Source organism: Herpailurus yagouaroundi, unplaced genomic scaffold, assembly GCF_014898765.1.
Source record: "Herpailurus yagouaroundi ecotype Mexico unplaced genomic scaffold, PumYag 141, whole genome shotgun sequence".
Classification (NCBI taxonomy): Eukaryota; Metazoa; Chordata; class Mammalia; order Carnivora; family Felidae; genus Herpailurus; species Herpailurus yagouaroundi.
In genome coordinates this window covers 39,905,371-39,925,269 of record NW_024412396.1, presented here as the reverse complement: position 1 = coordinate 39,925,269, position 19,899 = coordinate 39,905,371, and the positions used below count along the sequence as shown (strand labels likewise).

The 19,899-nt window shown below is 44.1% G+C and overlaps 1 protein-coding gene across 1 annotated transcript in view; it reads right to left on the bottom strand.

Annotated features, from left to right (window-relative positions):
- The window catches only part of MTHFD1 (methylenetetrahydrofolate dehydrogenase, cyclohydrolase and formyltetrahydrofolate synthetase 1), a 63,712-nt gene that overhangs the window by 15,765 nt on the left and 28,048 nt on the right, over positions 1-19,899 (bottom strand). Inside the window, exons 8-18 of the mRNA XM_040477366.1 lie at positions 18,986-19,097; positions 14,539-14,666; positions 13,874-13,971; positions 12,822-12,995; positions 12,048-12,184; positions 10,477-10,523; positions 9,470-9,577; positions 9,253-9,327; positions 5,454-5,556; positions 1,664-1,740; positions 915-1,055 (exon numbers count right to left, since the gene is read on the bottom strand). Of these exons, the coding sequence (XP_040333300.1) occupies positions 915-1,055; positions 1,664-1,740; positions 5,454-5,556; positions 9,253-9,327; positions 9,470-9,577; positions 10,477-10,523; positions 12,048-12,184; positions 12,822-12,995; positions 13,874-13,971; positions 14,539-14,666; positions 18,986-19,097 (1,200 nt within the window). The remainder of the gene's footprint in view (positions 1-914; positions 1,056-1,663; positions 1,741-5,453; positions 5,557-9,252; positions 9,328-9,469; positions 9,578-10,476; positions 10,524-12,047; positions 12,185-12,821; positions 12,996-13,873; positions 13,972-14,538; positions 14,667-18,985; positions 19,098-19,899) is intronic.

Sequence of the window (19,899 nt, the reverse complement as noted above, 5' to 3'; positions counted from 1 at the left end):
CCCCATTCATGCTCTGTCTCTCTCTGTCTCAAAAATAAACGTTAAAACAAATTTAAAAAAAATTTAAAAAAAATTTTTTTAATGTTTATTTTTGAGAGAGACAGTGTAAGCAGGGGCGGGGGGTGGGGGGCAGAAAGAGAGGGAGACACAGAACCTGAAGCAGGCTCCAGGCTCTGAGCTGTCAGCACGGAGCCCGACACGGGGCTCGAACTCACGAACTGTGAGATCATGACCCGAACCGAAGTCGGACTCTTAACCGACTGAGCCACCCAGACACCTCTGGGTGTAAACTTTAAAATGATTTCTTTTCTTACACATATTGGCTGTGGAAACAGGAACTTAGTATTTCCCCTTTTCTGAATTCAACTGACAGACTGCTAATCACAGGCCGAACATTTTAGTGTATGTGAACACAAACAGGCTTTCAAAAAATTAATCTGTAAGATTCTCTCATTTCAAACCTCTTATTACCACACAGTTCAGAAATAACCCTGAAGTGCAGAAGTAGCCTAGGGGGACCATCAGATAAACCGCTAATGAGTTGTTCCCAATGTGCTTATTAGCATGGACATGGCGGTCAGCGAGCCTCGTGACAAGAGGCCTCTCTGTAGGGAGAGGCCAGGTGTGGCTCCAAACTCAGCTACTAAGGACCTCACTGGGACACTGGCTGTTCTCTGAAAACTGAAATTATACATCCGCTTTTAGGAATACTCACAGGTTCAAGGTGTTGCTCAAACCATCGGAAACCTGTGGTCTATTACTGGAGCATACCACCCGTTACTTGCTACGAAGTACTGTTTATAAATTTCAAATTCTCTTACAAGCAGGAAAATCACAGTGAATTCATCAGTAACTGCTGAGATACGCTAACAGACACAGGCATGTCACTGAGCTTGCAGCAGCTGGGTACCCACCAGATCTTCGGTACTGATGGGCTCCCCCTTCTTGCTGGATGCCACCACCATTTTGCTCAGTCTCTCCCTCATGTCTTCTAGTGAACCGGTGAGAGCCAGGACAGCCATGATTTCACTGGCCACAGAGATATCAAACTGGGCCTGTCGGCAGGGAAAAGACAGGACACACAACACTGCGTCCAACCAGAAGACTGGATCGCGAAAGCAATCCCTGTTTGCATCCAAGCCTTAAACAAATACCTTAAAAGGACAGAAGGAGAGTAGTGCATAAAGAACTTAACGAAATAATTCCCCAAGAACAAAAATGTGTAATCAATTATTCCAAGACCTTGAGTAGTTAATTTTTAAAAATAAATGCTCCAGTAGGAAAAAAATAAGCTCCGTTGAAGGCAGCCTTCAAGTGGTGATGGTTTCTCTAACCCACAAGGAAACGACACAGAAGCTCTTACATCATAAATGGCCTCAAAAAAAGAGGCAGTTTGAACAAATCACGTACGAGGATATTCACTGGGGGCTTCCACCTCCAGGAAAAAATACTGGGGGGGAAAACACACAGGTGACACATGGGATTTATTGCGAAAGCCGTCAGGAGTGCTCGTTACCACACACCTACTCACTTCCATTTTAAAAAGGAGAAGGCAGAACAACACCTGGCAGGATCAATCGTACGGGAGAGGACGGAGGAGGACAGAAGCAGCAAGGATCTGGTTCACAAGAATGAATTTACTGAGAAATGAACAAATAGCTACCGTCCGTGTGTGCCCTTTCTCTGTTGGAGACTGTCCAATTGTGATCTTCCTCAGGAATCTATCATTGGTGTCCAATACTACAGTAGAAAGAGAAGATACAGAACAGCCTTCAGTACAAGCACAGTAAGTTAACCCGACAGCCTTACAAGTCCAACTCAACGACAGTCTACCAAAATTTGACTTCAAAGCTGATGGCAAAGCTAGAATATGGGTTGAAGTTCAGAAATGATGCTCTCAAACTATAAACAAACAGGGAATTATTTTAAAAGAAGGAGGGGTGCCTGGGTGACTCAGTTGGTTGAGCGTCCAACTTCAGCTCAGGTCATAATCTTGCAATTCTGTGCTGACAGCTCAGAGCCTGGAGCCTGCTCTGGATTCTGTGTCTCCCTCTCTCTCTGACCCTCCCCCGTTCATGCTCTGTCTCTCCCTGTCTCAAAAATAAATAAATGTTTAAAAAAACAAATTTTTTTTTAAAATGTTAATTTTTAAGAGAGAGCAGGCAAGCAGGGGAGGGGCAGAAAGAGGGGGAGACAGAGGATCTGAAGCTGACAGCGCAGAGCCCGACACGGGGCTCCAACCCATGACCTGAGCCGAAGCCAGATGCTTATCCAACTGAGCCACCCAGGTGCCCCTTATTTTATTTTTTAAAATATGTATATTTTTAATTTTAGAGAGAGACAATGCAAGCAGGGGAAGAGGGGGGCAGGGAGAGAGAGAGAGAGAAAATCTCAAGCAGGCTACACACTCAGTGTGGAGCCCAATGCAGGACTTGATCCCACCAGCCTGGGATGGCGACCTGAGCCAAAATCAAGACTCTGATGCTCAACCAAATGAACCACCCATGCACCCCTAAGAGACTTCATTTTTAAGTGATCTCTGCCCCCAATTTGGGACTTGAACTCACAACTCCAGGTCAAGAGTCATATGCTCAACCGACGAAGCTGGCCAGGGCACCCCTAAAGAAGGATATACATTTTTAAAGTTTATTCATTTATTTTTGAGAGGGCCAGTACACAGAGAGAGGGAGACAGTAACTCCCAAGCAGGCTCTAGGCTGTCAGATGCAGGGCTCGAACCCACAAACCACGAGACCATGACTGAGCTGAAATCAAGAGTCGGACATTCAACAAACTGAGCCACCTAGGTGCCCCAAAGAAGGATATTTTTAAAGAAAGAGTGACTTGGTTTTATTCTGTCTAGAGAATTCAAACAATTAACTACAAATCTGGCATCTATTTTAAAGCCCATTACACGTAAAAAGAAAACCAGAGCCGGCCAGTTTTTTAAAAGTCCAAGGTTATTGTTCTGTGGGGTGTCACTGACCTTACACCATCCTGACACACAAGAGCCATAAATGCAGGGCAAGGCAAATGCTTTCTGAAGCATGCTAGGTACAGGCTTACTCTTTCCTTTAGCACACTTAGAAGAAATAATTTCCATTCTGATGACAGAATACGTATCCAATTGTATACCCCTGGAAAACATGGCAAAGATCAACTAGCTAACTAATCTTAATTCCACCTTCCAGGACTAATTACTGTTAACATTTTGGTGTATTACCAATTTTGTTTTTTGTATGACGTGCCAAACAATAATGAAACACACAATGAACAACAAACCAGTTCATACTCTAAATGGGTCAAACAGGAGAGACATTTTTAAGGCCCTTGATTACATGTGAAATTATTTTCCATAAAGACTGTAATAATTTAAACGCCCGGGGTGCCTGGGCAGCTAAGTCGGTTAAGTGTCCGACTTTGGCTAAGGTCATGATTGTGCGATTTGTGAGTTCAAGCCCTGCAACCAGCTCTGTGCTGACAGCTTGGGGCCTGCAGCCTGCTTCAGTGTCTGCGTCTACCTCTCTCTCTGCCCCCTCTCCCCCTCACGCTCTGTTTCTCTTTCTCAAAATTAACATTAAAAAAAAATTTTTTTTTAAATGTAAACCCCAAAAGCAGGGTCTTGCACAATGCATAACAATGCATGTACACACACACACACACACACACACACACACACACACCACTTGGTAAGTGAAGGATGTAATGGGCTGTTAGAGCCTACTCTTATTTTCAAAAACTATGTCAAGTTCTTTGTATTTGATTTCTCTCTATAAAATAGCCAGTCAATAGGTATGATCCATTTTTTTCCTTGTCTGCTTCTACTTTCTTAGGAAGCATGAATTAGACATAAAGCAAAGGAAAAGGGAATGAGATACTAAATTTTCAAAATGGATCTTTACCTTATTCCTCATAAAATATTATACCATCTGTCAATGAAAGCAAAGGAAAAGGTATACCAATGTGATTTTAGATACTAAAGAAGTCATCTTTAAAATGCCATTAACCCAGAGCACCTGGGTTGCTCAGTTGGTTGGGCGTTTGACTCTTGATTTCGGCTTAGGTCATGATCTCACAGTCCGTGAGTCAGGCCCTGCATCAGTCTCTATGCTGACAGCATGGAGTCTGTTTGGGATTCACTGTCTCCCTCTCTCTGCCCCTCCCTGCTCACTCTCTCTGGCTCTCTCTCTCTCTCTCAAAATAAAAAGCTTTCAAATAAACATTAAAAAAATAAATTTAAAAGATTTTTAAAAAGGAGTACCTGGGCGGCTCAGTCGGTTAAGTGTCCGACATCAGCTCAGGTCATGATCTCGCGGTCCATGAGTTCGAGCCTCTGCATCTGTGCTGACAGTTCAGAGCCTGGAGCCTGCTTTGGATTCTGTGTCTCCCTCTCTCTCTGCCCCTTCCCTCCCCACACTCTGTCTGTCTCTCTCTCTCTCTCTCTCTCTCTCTCAAAAATAAATAAACATTAAAAACAAAATAAAAAAAAAATTTTTTTAACATCTATTTATTTTTGAGAAACAGAGTGAGACAAAGCATGAGCAGGGGAGGGGCAGAGAGGGAAGGAGACACAGAATCTGAAGCAGGCTCCAGGCTCTGAGCTGTCAGCACAGAGCCTGATGCGGGGCTTGATCCCATAGACCGTGAGATCATGACCTGAGCCGAAGTTGGACGCTCAACCAACTGAACCACCCAGGTGCCCCAAAAGACAAAATTTTTAAAAATGCCATTAGCTAGCAATAGTTACTAAGCCAATGAAAATCACAAAAACAGTGAATAAACTTGCCACTAGCTGCATTCTGCATGACTGGATAAAAATTTCTTCTTAGCAATGACACAGAATATGTAGATGCACCACATAAATAAAATTTATGTTGGTAAATTTGGTACCAAATAAAATTCTAAGCTACACCAGTTGTGCACAGAGAAAAGCAACCTACCGCCAACTGTTTAAACCTTGAAACCTACCTACTTTGTTACAAGAGTTTAATAAAATGAGGTAAAAAGGAGTAGGCAACCTAGAGAGTGACAAGAAAAAGTACATCATGTGTGCCAGACAAGAGTTCTGGGAGTAAAGAACGGCATGATTCAAGAAGTGATTAAACATAATTTCTCTACTTCATGAAACCCAAACTTTTTGCATAAAAAGAAACTTGCAGAATGTTATTTCCAGTTTATGCATGAACTTCCTTATAACTACCCTCACTGCAATCAACACTGAAAAGCCAGCAAAATGTCCAACTAACTCGACGAAAGGAGGATTGATTACAGCTCATAAGGAGAGAGACTGATGGAGGTGGCCAGAAAAACAGGTCAGGCACCATCTTGGTCATGCCTTAACCATGAAAACACCAACACACAAGCTTCTGGACCTTACACTCGAATAACCCCCACAGGCAGGGAGGGACGTGCAGCACAATAAAAGCCGACGGGGCGCGGACACTGCACTGGTACCTCTTTGCCAAGTTATGGTTTCTGGATCAATGTCCAATCTTGCAAATCTGTTTATCTCTTCATCGGTCAGTGTGTTAGGGTCAGTCTTTTCAATGCCCAGTCTCTGAAGAGGCAGGAAAATTAAAACATCAGTAAGACAAAACACAAGCATGATACATTTTTTAAAAATTTATCTCCAGAGGGAGTGCCCTCTAGGAAATATAAACCACGTGATATTCAGAAGGGAAAATTAGAATCCTTAGGCCAAACCTTCATTTCTTACGCTTTCTCACACACACAGGTGTTGTTAACATGTTTATCCCTAACTGGGCCCCAGAGGCATTTCCCTAAACCTAGCCCTAAATAAGCACAGGGACACCTGGTTAAGCTTCCGACTTCGGCTCAGGTCATGACCTCACGGTTCATGGGTTCGTGGCCCATGTCAGGCTCTGTGCTGAGAGCTCAGACCCTGGAGTCTGCTTCGGATTCTGTGTCTCCCTCTCTCTCTGCCCCTCTCCTGTGTTCTCTCTCTCTCTCAAAAAGTAAACATTAAAAAAAAATTTTTAAAAACACAAAAGCACAATGACCAAAAAGTGCTGTACCTAATTCACCAAGCCCAAGTGTATGAAAGGAAACGCAAGGTACAAAAGCTTTCTCAAGCAGACAGTTGAGAACCCCAATTCACATGAAAAATTTGGAAGGGTAAAAATAAGTTATTAATCAGTAAAACTCAGTGTAAATCACCTTCACATGCTTTTTACACAGCACTGCATTTTTTAGTGCCTTCTTACTGTTCCAAAAGGCACAAAAAAAGTTTGTCTCTTCTTCCTCACAGAACTTGGAAATTTTATTTATTTACAGAGTATATGTATACAGGTCGCGTCCTGAAATGGAAAGTGAGCATAAAATGTATTCTCCTAAAAAAACAAAAATAAAATAAAATGTGTTCTCCTTTTTTTTCCTTTTCTATTTTTTAATGTTTATTTTTGAGAGAGAAAGAGAGAGAGAAACAGGGTGCGGATAGGGGAGGGGCAGAGAGAGAGGCAGACCCAGAATCCGAAGCAGGCTCCAGGCTCTGAGCTGTCAGCACGAAGCATGACATGGGGCTCAAACCCAGGGACCCTGAGATCATGACCTGAGCCGAAGTTGGACACCTAACGGACTGAGCCACCCAGGTACCCCTCCTTTTTTTTTTTTCCTAATGTGTGGTAGATCTGAGTGGGCTCCAGCAAGCCCTGTTCTTCCCACAGTTCCTTTTTTTTATACTGTGAAGACTTTGTTTTAAAATCTCAGATGTGGGGCGCCTGGGTGGCTTGGTTGGTTGAGCATCCAACTTTGGCTCAGGTCACGATCTCGCAGTCTGTGGGTTCAAGCCCCGAGTCGGGCTCTGTACTGACAGCTCAGAGTGTGGAGCCTGCTTGGGACTCTCCCTCTCTCCATCTCTCTCTGCCCCTCCCCTGCTCATGCTCTGTCTCTCTCTGTCTCAAAAATAAATATAAACAAAAAAAATTTTTTTTTCAACGTTTATTTATTTTTTTGGAGACAGAGCATGAACGGGGGAGGAGCAGAGAGAGAGGGAGACACAGAATCGGAAACAGGCTCCAGGCTCCGAGCCATCAGCCCAGAGCCTGACGCGGGGCTCGAACTCACGGACCGCGAGATCGTGACCTGGCTGAAGTCGGACGCTTAACCGACTGCGCCACCCAGGCGCCCCTTAATAAAATCAGTAAAATAAAATCTCAGATGTGTTTTCAGAGCTGGCCCTCACTGGCTCATCACAGGCCTCAGAAGCCTGGTACATGACACTGTTTACAGAAGTTACCCCAACTCTCAGTCACTCGGCTGAGAATCTGCCACTGACACCCCACTCTGACTGGGCACACGGGGTGTAGACCGTGAGCACACTTTGCCACAGAGGAGGCCTGGGGACCCAGGAGGAGACCGAGGTTCTAGCTCAAACCTGGAGGTGGGGTGGTGAGAGGGTACTGGGGCCTTGGGCAAGTCCCTTGATTTCAAATCCTAGAGACTTTTAAAGAATCATTTACACATTTAGTCCAGCACCTCCCCACATCTGACAGAATGTTCCATCAGCAAAGGTAAGGTTAGACGTTGCCTACTCTTTACATGCCTCTCAAAACATGACCCTTTTACAAAAACAGAGCAATAATTAACTTACCTTACACACAGGATTTTTTGGGGTATGAAAACAAAGTAAGCTAGACATATCATAGTGTGTCAAAGTCACTTTTTCTCAAGTCCAGAAAAAAAATGCATATAAATAAATAAATAAAACATAACTGTAAAGCAAGTAGGGCAAAACATAAACGATGTAGCTCGGTAAAGGGGAGCTTCATGTACTATTCTTGCAACATCAAAATATAAAGTTGCAAAAAATTTAAAATAAAGTAAATAAAACTATTGTTGCTAATAAGCCGCGCGTGCCATTTACTTAAGCTTACATACGCCAGGTTGTCTAAATAATATATATGTACAGGGCACCTGGGAGCCTCAGTCGGTTAAGCATCCGACCCTTGATTTTGGCTCAGGACATGATTTCACGGTTCATGAGGTCTGTGATCACGCTGACAGTGTGGAGACTCCTTGGGATTCTCTCTCCTTCTCTCTGCCCCTTCCCTGCTCACAATCTCTCTCAAAATAAACATTAAAATATATATATATATATACATATAATTTCTTTCATATGCAAAAATGATGAACGTATTTTCAAATTTTATTTTAAAAAACCCTCTTGTGCTATCCCTTTTGTGTCACACCCTCCCCAGATCTATAACCTCTGGCACCTACTGATCTACTCTCCATCACGACAGCTTTGTCTTTTTGAGAATGCCACGTACACGGAAGCACACAGTATGCAACCTTTTGAGACTGGCTTCTTTCACTCCACATAATGCCTCTAAGAGTCATTCAAATTGTGTGTATCAATAGTTCATTCCTTTTTATTGCATAAAAGTACAGGTTTGTTTATCCGTTCATCCACTAAGGGACATCAGAGTTGTTTCTAAATGTTGGAGGTTATTAGTTGAGCTGCTAAAAACATTCGTTTTCTGTATGAACACAACTTGACATTTGTCTTGGATAAATACCTAGGAGTAGGATTTCTGGGTCACAGGGTACAATGTATGTTTAATGACTATATATTTGTTTTTATTTTAGAGAGGGAGGGGAGGGGCAGCGAGAACCTTCAGCAGGCTCCACACTCAGCGCAAGCCTGATGCAGGCCTCTAACTCATGAACCGTGAGATCATGACCTGAGCCAAAATCAAGAGTTGGACGCTTAACCAACCGAGCCACCCGGGTGCCCCGGAAGTATCAGTCTTCTTGACTGAGGGTGGGGTGTCAGTGCTGTACGTATTCCAGGACTAACCACTTATAATTTACAGATGGATGAGAGATACCCTCGACCACCAACCTTTGTTATGTATACAATGACCTTAAGCTTACGGTTATGGATGTAACCTGATCTAAAATAGGTATCTCCATGGGGCGCCTGGGTGGCGCAGTCGGTTAGGCGTCCGACTTCAGCCAGGTCACGATCTCGCGGTCCGTGAGTTCGAGCCCCGCGTCGGGCTCTGGGCTGATGGCTCAGAGCCTGGAGCCTGCTTCCGATTCTGTGTCTCCCTCTCTCTCTGCCCCTCCCCCGTTCATGCTCTGTCTCTCTCTGTCCCAAAAATAAATAAACGTTGAAAAAAAAAATTTTAAAAAAATAAAAAATAAAAAATAAAATAAAATAAAATAGGTATCTCCTTATTAATCACCCAACTTCATACAATTATCAAAAATGAACAGGGGAAAATCTCACCCGTAATCTTCGGATCTGGATATCAGAGAACTTTCTCACTCCATTTACTGATGGTACCAAACGATTAAAGAGAGCCTTAAAGAAAAGGAGGAAAAGGGCTTTGAAGTGAGAGGAACCCCCTGCCTTGCCACCTGCATCATCAACACCCAAGGGACCAAAAACATTAGTTTGGGTGCGTCAGCCCTTTCAAAAGTGCCTGTGGGCCTCAGGAGCCTACCTTGTCTGTCTGGGTTAGTTCGTGGAACATCCGGGCATCAATGGCTGCAGCCACAAGGTTGTTGGCTGCGGTGATGGCATGGATGTCACCAGTGAGGTGGAGATTAAACTACAAAAGAGCAGAGGCCACATCAGTCTTTCAGCTTCTCCGACATCTTCCCGATGATCATTGTATCGCAACCAAATCAATCCCTGTGTTAAAGCTAACAGAAACCTGATGGCAGTACAGTTAGCAAACAAACACCCGGTACAAATCGCTCTTGAGAACATAAATTACAGACTGTATAGCCTCACAAGAAATTGGTGTTTACCTGAAGGGACACGTCCTGTAACCACAAACCCCGTACCACCAGCATCAGGAGCAACCACGGGATACTGAGGGCACACTCCTGTCCTTTAGACTGTGAGCACCGAGGGGTTCATGAGGGCAGCCCTGTGCCTGTATGCTCATACCGTGCTCCCGTGTCTGGAGTTACCGCTCTGAATACACCTTGTGTTGGTCCTTCCCATTCCCATGCTTTGTTTCATCTCTTGCTTAAAATTATTATTCCCAGTGAAAGCCAGACCTTGAAGTCCTTGTCATGTGAAAAAAACTAAGCTGTCTCACAAGCCTGCATATTAAGATGTTTTCCCTTTCTGATTAAAAAGAAGTCATTTGGGGGCGCCTGGGTGGCGCAGTCGGTTAAGCGTCCGACTTCACCCAGGTCACGATCTCGCGGTCCGGGAGTTCGAGCCCCGCATCAGGCTCTGGGCTGGTGGCTCAGAGCCTGGAGCCTGTTTCCGATTCTGTGTCTCCCTCTCTCTCTGCCCCTCCCCTGTTCATGCTCTGTCTCTCTCTGTCCCAAAAATAAAAATAAAACGTTGAAAAAAAAAAAATTAAAAAAAAATAAAAAATAAAAAATAAAAAGAAGTCATTTGTCCACTAAGAACTCTGCACAAAAAAAGTTAATCTCTGTAAGAAAAACTATAAATAAAGGTCCAAATGAAACCAAATTCCAGGCACTTTACCTCTTCCATGGGAATGACCTGGGAGTAGCCACCTCCTGCAGCGCCACCTACAGGGCAGGCCAAGGGTGAGGACTCAGGTTAAGTGTGTTTCTCTACCACTTGCAAATCAAATAAAAGCAAATTGGTTTTCGTCGCTGCTACGCACATTATCTATTTACTTTTTTCAACCATTTGGACAGCTTTGACCAAGTGTTTTCTAATTTTCTTTTACCAGTCTAAAACACTTGATCTTGCTCATGCTGAATAGTCTCCGTTGAAATCTGACTCTAAATGACAAAACCATGAACACATACATACCTACTCATTATCTTTAGAGACAGGTTCCCCATGATTCCTAACATTTGTTAAAAGACCCAGCCTACAGTTACATAAAGGCAACTCTGCTCAATTTCCTACTCTCATAAATGCTACGCTGGCATTTTAAAAAAAGGAATGTTTAAAATATACACGCCAAACACAAACACAGAGACTGTACTTCTTCCTAAATAGGAGACACATGTTAGAAAACAGCTTAACTGCTAGCTTTTGCTGGTCTGTTTGGATTATTAACAAAAGACCAGTCAAAATGTTCTGGTTATCAGTGAGACGAATGTCAATTTGAGGTTTAGATTTTGTGGGTTTTTTGTGAGGCAGAGACCACGCGATGAAAATGGGGCAATTAGTGATAAGAGGAAAAGCAGAATACTGGGTTCAATAAGCAGTGCAAGGGAACGGTTCATTCCGAAGTTGAAAGACAGTTGGTAAGACAAGCTCAGAGTGTACTGAGTCGGGACATTTATAAAATATATTACTATAGGCAGAAGAGCAAAGGTGTGCCCTGTGCAGCAGTCTCTAGAACAAGCAGAATATGTGATGCTCTCACCGAGCACGTGAGAACACTAACTCTACGAACTTACGATTAATGAAAATACTTTAAATGAAAAGAGCATGTTTGCAGTACCACAGCTACCAAAAACGAAAGGTGGAGAGTGAATAGTGACGTCATGTTTTTGCGCAATCAGAAGAAACCCTGTGTGGGCAGTGCTGTTAAAGCGTCTGAAACTGACATGGCACCCACCCTGGCACTTGACAAAGTTACTCTGGGAGTCCCAGCCACTGCTGCTGACAACTGGTGGCAGCGGTAACTATCCCATATTAGAAGAGAAAATGCATACGCTGCGTAGCATAAAACACAGCGCAAAGCATATACTCAGTAACAGTAGGTTTTTCTTATTCCCAACAGGCTGAGACAGCTGTAGGGTGTCTTTGTTTCTAGAAAGTCAGCATGATGATCAGTACCTACGATTACCTTTATTGTTACTGTGACAGTTGACTATTAGTCATAGAAAAGCACCTCTCGCTACATTATTACCCATCCCAGGGAACCCCTGTGCAGTGTCAAATAGTGACAGCAAGAGCTGGGATGATCTGATGAAAAGCCTTCACCAAAAGCATCACAATAGGGGCCGCACTACGAGGACATTCCTGGTGTCTATATGAAGACCCATAAGCATTCCTGGGTCAAGCGGACCAGGGAGGACTGAAGAAGAAGCAGTGGCCTCTGGCCACCCAAGGTCTAGTGCTACTAATACCTTTTATTCCAAAGGTGGGTCCCTGAGAAGGCTGTCGCACACACGCAAAGACATTCTGATAAAGATGGGCGCCAAGGGCTTGCACCAGCCCAATCGTAGTTGTGCTTTTCCCTTCTCCCAGGGGCGTTGGAGTTATTCTTCAAGGTGAAAGCAAAAGAGGGAAAGTGAATTTATAGGAATTAAATTTATGTGAATCACTACGCCAGACCTAGAGAATAATTTTTAATCTGAATAGTAAGGAAGAAGAAAGACCTGAAAAGGTTCTTTTCCAAGAGTCTTACTGAAGTTGCAAAAAAATGTTACATTTAAAAAGACTGTTGTAATTGAGCCCCTCGCACTGTGAGGAGAAAATACATTTGATCTTGTAGAGACACTGCTATAATTTTAATAGCTCGATGTAATCTAAAAAATTAGCTATTGTGTATAACTCAGCCAAACCATAAAAATAAATGCTCAATACATCTACTGAATAAAAAAATCTGGGGTTGAAAAAAAAAAAAAAAAGGTGTTTCCATCTGAAGATAAGCTTTTAAAACTCAACTCTTTCCCCTACTAGATGGATAACCTTGACAAATTTTCTCATCTCCAAAGGGTTAGAATCTACTCTTAATTACCTCACAGGGTTGCTGTTAAGAGTCAAATGAGACTAAACACATGTGAAAATGCCAAAACCAAATGAAAGGAAACTTCTCATATATATGCTAAGAGGAAATGCAATCTTTGATAACAATAATCAGGATTACGATTCCAAAAGCAAAGGAGTAACAACCATACCCGGTCACCACCACGTATTTTCCATCGGGTTGGTGCTTCAGGCGTTCCAGTGCTGACAGCAGAACCTTGGCCTTTGTCTCACCGTACAATTCTACCTCTTCGGAGAGCAGACCAATTTCCCGAGCCAGGCTGCCAATGGACTTGGGCTTGCAAGATCGTGATATGTCAATGTCACTTACAAGAAACAGAGAAAATATCTATCAATCTTGACTCACTGAACTTTTTTTAAAACCTTTAATTTTTTTTTTAATGTTTATTTAATTTTGAAAGAGAAAGAGCGTGAGTGGGGTTGGGGCAGAGAGAGGGAGACACAGAATCTGAAGCAGGCTCCAGGTTCTTTTTTTTTTTTTTTAATTTTTTTTTTCAACGTTTATTTATTTTGGGGACAGAGAGAGACAGAGCATGAACGGGCGAGGGGCAGAGAGAGAGGGAGACACAGAATCGGAAACAGGCTCCAGGCTCTGAGCCATCAGCCCAGAGCCCGACGCGGGGCTCGAACTCACGGACCGCGAGATCGTGACCTGGCTGAAGTCGGACGCTTAACCGACTGTGCCACCCAGACGCCCCTAGGCTCCAGGTTCTGAGCTGTCCACACAGAGCCCAACGTAGGGCTTGAACTCACGAACCATGAGATCGTGACCTGAGCTGAAGTTGGACGCTTAACTGACTGAGCCACCCAGGTTCCCCTTTAAAATTTTTTTCAATGTTGATTTTTGAGAGAGAGAGAAAGAGAGACAGCATGAGTGGCAGAGGGGCAGAGAGAGAGGGAGACAGAATCTGAAGCAGGCTCCAGGTTCAGAGCTGTCAGCTCAGAGCCCGACGCGGGGCTCGAACTCACAAACCGTGAGTCATGACCTGAGCTGAAGTTGGACACTTAACCGACTGGGACACCCAGGTGCCCTGACTCACTGAATTTATTTAACCGCATCCTAGGAATGACCCACCCCGACCACTGATGGTGCTTCTGGAGGTGGCACATACGTAGCCATGGTATCTGTGAGCTAAAAACAGATAATCCACAAAGTTTTAAACCCGTAAAATTTTATTTTTACCTGGGAACAGGTGTCTTGAGATTAAGGCTGTTATACCGGATCGTCCACTTTCCTGGCTTAAATTTCTCCAGGAAACGCTTTGCACTCTCTACTGTGCTCTAAACGAAAGGTCACAAATGGAACTTAGAAGAAGTGGTTATTTTAACTTCCACCTCAATTCCAAATCCCCGGTCACTCCAGTTCAACCACAAAATGAACAGCTTTACGACCCCCCTATAAACATGCTTCAATCCTAGGCAAGAATCTACAGCCGCTAAAGTGCCCTGGGTTCGCCCCATCTCAGCTTGTGTGTGTATCAACAAGGGCAAGCAAGACAAAGTGCACTTAGCAAAGCTGTGGGTTCGCACTTTCCTTTTCCTGAGGTTCTGATACTCCAGAGTAAATCCCCATTGTGCCATCCCTACCTTGTCCTACTAATAGAACTGGTTCTATATCTCTGTTCTAACAGTCCCTTTTTCTCCTTCAATAGATTCACATCCTTACTTAAAAGCAGTAACTTGAATTCTGGCAGCTTTTTACAACCATTAGAAAAACTTTTTTTTTTCTGGCATACAACAGTATTAGTTTCAGCTGTACAACACAGTGATTCAATATTTGTATATACTGCAAAATAATCACAGTAAGTCCAGTTAACCCCCAGTGCAGAAACTTCCATTCACACGCACCTGCATTAGCATTGCCACCGTCATGGGCCCCACACCGCCAGGAACAGGAGTGATGAAGCCCGCCCTCTCTTTGGCCTCATTGTAGGCCACATCACCCACAACTTTTCTCCCATTTGGTTTTGTATCATCTGGTCAAGGGGGAAAAAAAGCAAGGCAAGGTCTCACAATTGCAATCGTGGTGTTTATTTCCAAGTTAAGTGACTGAGTATGACAGCTTGCACCAATAACTAGAGTTTAGGGTGTGTATTCCCATCAGGCTCAAACATCTACTTTACTAAAAAGCTATAGGATGACAGATGTTTGCTATTTTCTAGGTAGAAACTTACTTTACCTGCAAAAATTCACAAGTTGCATAAGTGGTGTTTCAGAACCAGGAGAATCCTTTTGCAGTCATGTGGCAAATAAAATACCAACTGTTTTTTATTCTTAAAACCAACTACCCAGTATGTAATGAGCACCTTTTAAAATGTTAATTTGCCAAGGCCTACAAAGGAATTTTTTGGTGCACAAAGCTCCAACTATGTCACAGCTGCCAGATACCGTTTCTACAGCAACTGTCAGCACTTTGTAAGCTCCATGCGTGAGCTGGAGGAACAATTCAACATCCAATTCCAGAGACAAGCAGCTACTTAAATGTATGCAAAAGGCAAAGAATATAATTACGCTTCCCTTAAAAGGAAATCAGAACAACTACAAATCTCACCAGCAAAGAACAGCTATTCGAGAGAACAAAACCCAGTGATGCATCACTGCTCACTCACACAAAGTACCTCCTCTACTTGGCTTCAGTGCACTTCCGGGAGGGGCTGGGGGACAGGGCTAGACCCTGCAGCTCTAAGGCTCCCGAGGCAGGATCTGGTAGGATCTTAGCCATTTCACCCCTTCTGTTTGATCAGATCACCACAACCGACAGAGCAAACTTTAGGATGTAGCCAAAAGTCAGACTTCAAGAGATCTAAGTTCTAGGATCAGCTGACTGCCAGTCCTTAGCCTCTGTGAGCTCCTTCCTGACCAGAAGGCCAAAGATTGCAAAGGACTGACACTACCTATTTCACAAGCTCGCTGAGAATCAAGTCAGAAATTGTGTGCATTCTTGAAATCGAAAAAGCATTCTCTAGGAGCGCCTGGGTGGGTTAGTTGGTTTAGTATCCGACTTCGGCTCAGGTCACAACCTCGCGGTTCATGAGTTTGAGCCCCGTGTTGGGCTCTGTGCTGACAGTTCAGAGCCTGGAGCCTGTTTCAGATTCTGTGTCTCCCTCTCTCTCTGCCCCACCCGTTTGCACTCTGTCTCTCTCTTCCAGGAATGAATAAACATTAAAAAAATTTTTTTAAAAAGCGTTCTCTAAACATAAGGGTTTCTCTTCCCATCCTAGATACATAGGATATTTTCTATATGTACTATAAGGAGCTGGAGAATATCTCTCCTTGGGATAGTTTCAGGTTGCTAAATTGTAAAGCAAGCTACCACAGAACATTTCCTCTCAGAACCCTATAGTCATTTCATTTTTTTTTTATTTAAATTTTTTTTTAACGTTTATTTATTTTTGAGACAGAGAGAGAGAGACAGAGCATGAACAGGGGAGGGACAGAGAGAGAGGGAGACACAGAATCTGAAACAGGCTCCAGGCTCTGAGCTGTCAGCACAGAGCCCGACGCGGGGCTCGAACTCACGGACCGTGAGATCATGACCTGAGCCAAAGTCAGACGCTTAACTGACCGGGCCACCCAGGCGCCCCTATAGTCATTTCAAAATGCCAAGGAGCTATGGCTAAGAGCTACTGTACAGGTTTCAATAGTCTGACATGGACATTAGTCTAAAATGCCCTGTACCTCTTCCTATTTATTCATGCTAGTCATTTTAGTGTCTCCATATATAGGAGACATATCAATCACTGTACAAATGCTACACTAGATGAGCTCTGTTTTGCTCCTGAATCAACACTATTAGGGTTGACCCGAGTGCCCTCTGGTATATGTCCAGTGTTTTGTGTAAAGTATGATGTGGTCAGTAGAAAAAGTGACCACTTCTCAAACTAAGTGTATGGTTTCACTAACCAATAAACATTCTGGTTATTTATCTGAGCCCTAGAATTTCTCTTTCATTGTGAATTATAGGTACAAAATCCAATCACTGAATTACAGACCAGTGGGTGGACTGGAGGAACTAAATACTATTCTTTGCCAATGTTCATTTTCAAGGCATCATGTTCTGTAATTGGGCCGTATCCTGACTTATATTTTGATTATTTAAATCATTTGCGGGGCATCTGGGTGGCTTGGTCAATTGGGTGTCGGTTAGACTCTTGATTTTGGCTCAGGTCATGATCTCAGGCCCCATGTCAGGCTCTACAGACAGGATAGAGCCTGCTTTGGATTCTCTCTCTCCCTCTCTCTCTCTCTGTCTCTCCCCTTCCTCCTCCTCATGCTCTTTTTCTCTCAAAAAAAACTTTAAAGAAAAAAAGTCATTTGCATGGTCCACGCAGGGATAATATCCTAAGACATTTGCCAAATTAAGAATGCATTTTGTTTTGTTTTGTTTTTCAAAAAAAAAAGAAAAGGAATACTTTTAAGATTCAAGTTCAGAGCAGAAGAGAAACACATAAAAGCAGCCTTTCTGCTTGGCTTACTAAAGATAATTTGAGAAGGAAACAATAAAATCCAGCCTTATCAAAACTTATTTACTAAATACCCCAGATCAGTAAAAACACAGCTGACCAGATATTGATTTGCTCTTACTCATATTTCAACATCTGTGTGAGGAATAAATGTGAATAGGATGGGGAGTTTCATGTTTAAGTCAACATTTCATGCCTGTGGGACTCAAGATTCCTATCCAGGTGTTTTTTTCTTCCATCTTCTCAAATCTCTCAAATCCCCCTCCCTGCCCCCCAAAATGCCAAAATGCAGAAATATGATACAGAAGATGCAAGGTTTTAAACAGAATGGGCTTGAATGTCATATCACAAGTACTCAAAGTGAGGAGTTGTAGGAGAGCAATTTCTTTATCACCCATTAGATAATTACACTACAAGAAAATGAGTGATCAATTATGAGCTACTGTCTTAAAAGCACGGTAAGGAGAGTGGGAGGGAGGTTAAAAATGGTGAAGGCTTGACAGTGACTAATGTTCCTGGCAGCTTAGTGTCTATGTTTCAAACTTGAGATGGGAAGGGGGAAAAAAAACCCAATATTCTTGCTGAAACTCCCTTCAACAATTCAACAGGTGGGAGTGCCAGCAGTTAGAGGGCATAAAGCTAGACAAGGAACTGCAGAGACCACGGCTCCAAGGTGGAGGACAGCACGGGACACCACACACAGTAAAAGAGACACAAAGTTCTGTGGGCGGGGAGGGAGGGAGAGAAGGATTTTCAAGAGAAGGAGAGATAGAGAGGAAGTGGCTTAAACTGAAGATCAAAGTGGAGTTTTTCCAACCACGTAGCCCAAGGCCTGCCCTGGTGTGTGATGCACAGAAACAGCTGTCTGATGAAAGGCTGTTCCTTTCTTGAATCTGTGAGGCACGTGTACAGTTGTATTCACTGTATCGTCCTGTCAAATTTTGAAAACGTCACCGTGAGGGAACCACCCACTGCACAGAGGATGCGGAGATAGAAGCCACCAGGGACAAGCAAGGTGCGGGCAGAGAAGGGCACGTGGTCCACTTGGCAACACGTGAAGACACGTGTTCAAAAGTGGTGTGAGATAAACGGCCACAGAGCTGGCTGAAACCAGGGTGGGGCTGAGGAGTTTGACAGGTAACGTGGGAGGAAGAAGCTCCACGTCAAGACCCACCAACACGGCAAGAATTCGCAGATGGACGTGCGTGGGAGTCAGCTGGCCGTGGGAGACCAGTAACCAACGCACAGCAGGGCGTCCACCTGCGAGGGTTAACACTCACTGGAGACACCGAAGACAGAAGACAGGGAAAATTTCCGATATTTAAAAACGAATCTGACACAGGGAACAACTGGGAGGGAATGACAGTGCGCTGGCTTTACTCTCTCTGCCTGGAAGGGTCTGGGTCCAAGCCTTCTCAGTAAAGCCCTCCTATGGGAGTCTTGGCAAAGCTAGCCCCTCTCCTGGAGGCACCGAGCATTCTGCAAAGATCACGTTGCATTTTAAATCCACTCATCCTTTGTTAAAAATAAAGGGTGACCTCTGCGTGAAGGCAAGGCAGCTGTGAGATCCCCCTCGTGTCCCCTCCCCCACCCTCTCCTTAGGCAAAGCCATCTCAGGAAATGCACAGCCCGGTGGCTAAAATCAGCAGCTCCGCCATCAGGCTGTCATCTACTAACTGCATGCACCCCGGGCAGGGCACTTGCTCTGAACCTTAGCACTTCGAGCCTGACACAGGACAAGAGGTTCTCACGTAGGCTTCACATGATGACCTAGATGTCTTCCTCTGCCCACCCTACACCAGACAGCACCTGCATCCTCCAGCGGCACTCACCCGGGATATAATTGATCCCACAGTCGATGACTATTGCCCCAGGCTTGATCCACTCCCCTTTTACCATTTCGGGCTGACCAGTTGCAACCACCAGGATGTCACCTTTATTTACCTAGGAAAAGAGGATTTTGATGTGAGAAATTAAACAGTGAGACATAAAACAAACAAACAAATAAAAATGTACATGTGGAACAGACATCCCTGAGCTTTGTATGAACTTGTTCAATGTCATCAGCTATTTTATGCAGACCACACACCACGTCTGACAGTTCCTATGCTGGGCTCATTCCTCCATGTGCCAAAATGCTCCCCACTACTAAAATCTTCCCAAATGGGGAACGTGATGAAAATACGTAGGGCAAGGAGGAGCACTGGCTTGGAGCCACAGGCCCGGCTCTAAATTACGAGGCGTTGGAAGGCTGCCCCCTCTCCTACGCAGTACGGGGACCAGCACCTCCTGCAGAGCACTGCTTCGGGGGGATTAAAAGAGAAGGTGCGTTGTCAGCCAGGATAGGTACACGTGAGAATTCTTAGGCTCCGGGATCTGATGCAGGGTCAAGAACAAGATGTGACAGGGGTCCAGGGGACCACCGTCCACACCCCCCTCAGGAGCACCTCCACCTCTGAGGCCCCCGCTGTGTCACTGTCACACATCTGCGATCTGGCTGCCGTGATCCATCCCAGCTTCTATACTGCGAATCCCTACCTTCCCACGACGCAGACCGGTAAAGAAAGAATACGATCAGAACAAAATCTGTACAACTTGGGCAAGTTTTTAAGTAGAATTTGTTTCTTCATCATGTAAAATGAGACAAGAATTAAGGGAGTTGCTGTAGGGGTTAAATGAGATATTGAGTGAAGTACATGGCAGTTTCTGCACTGAAAACCAGGTGAGAACGCCCACCGCACACGTG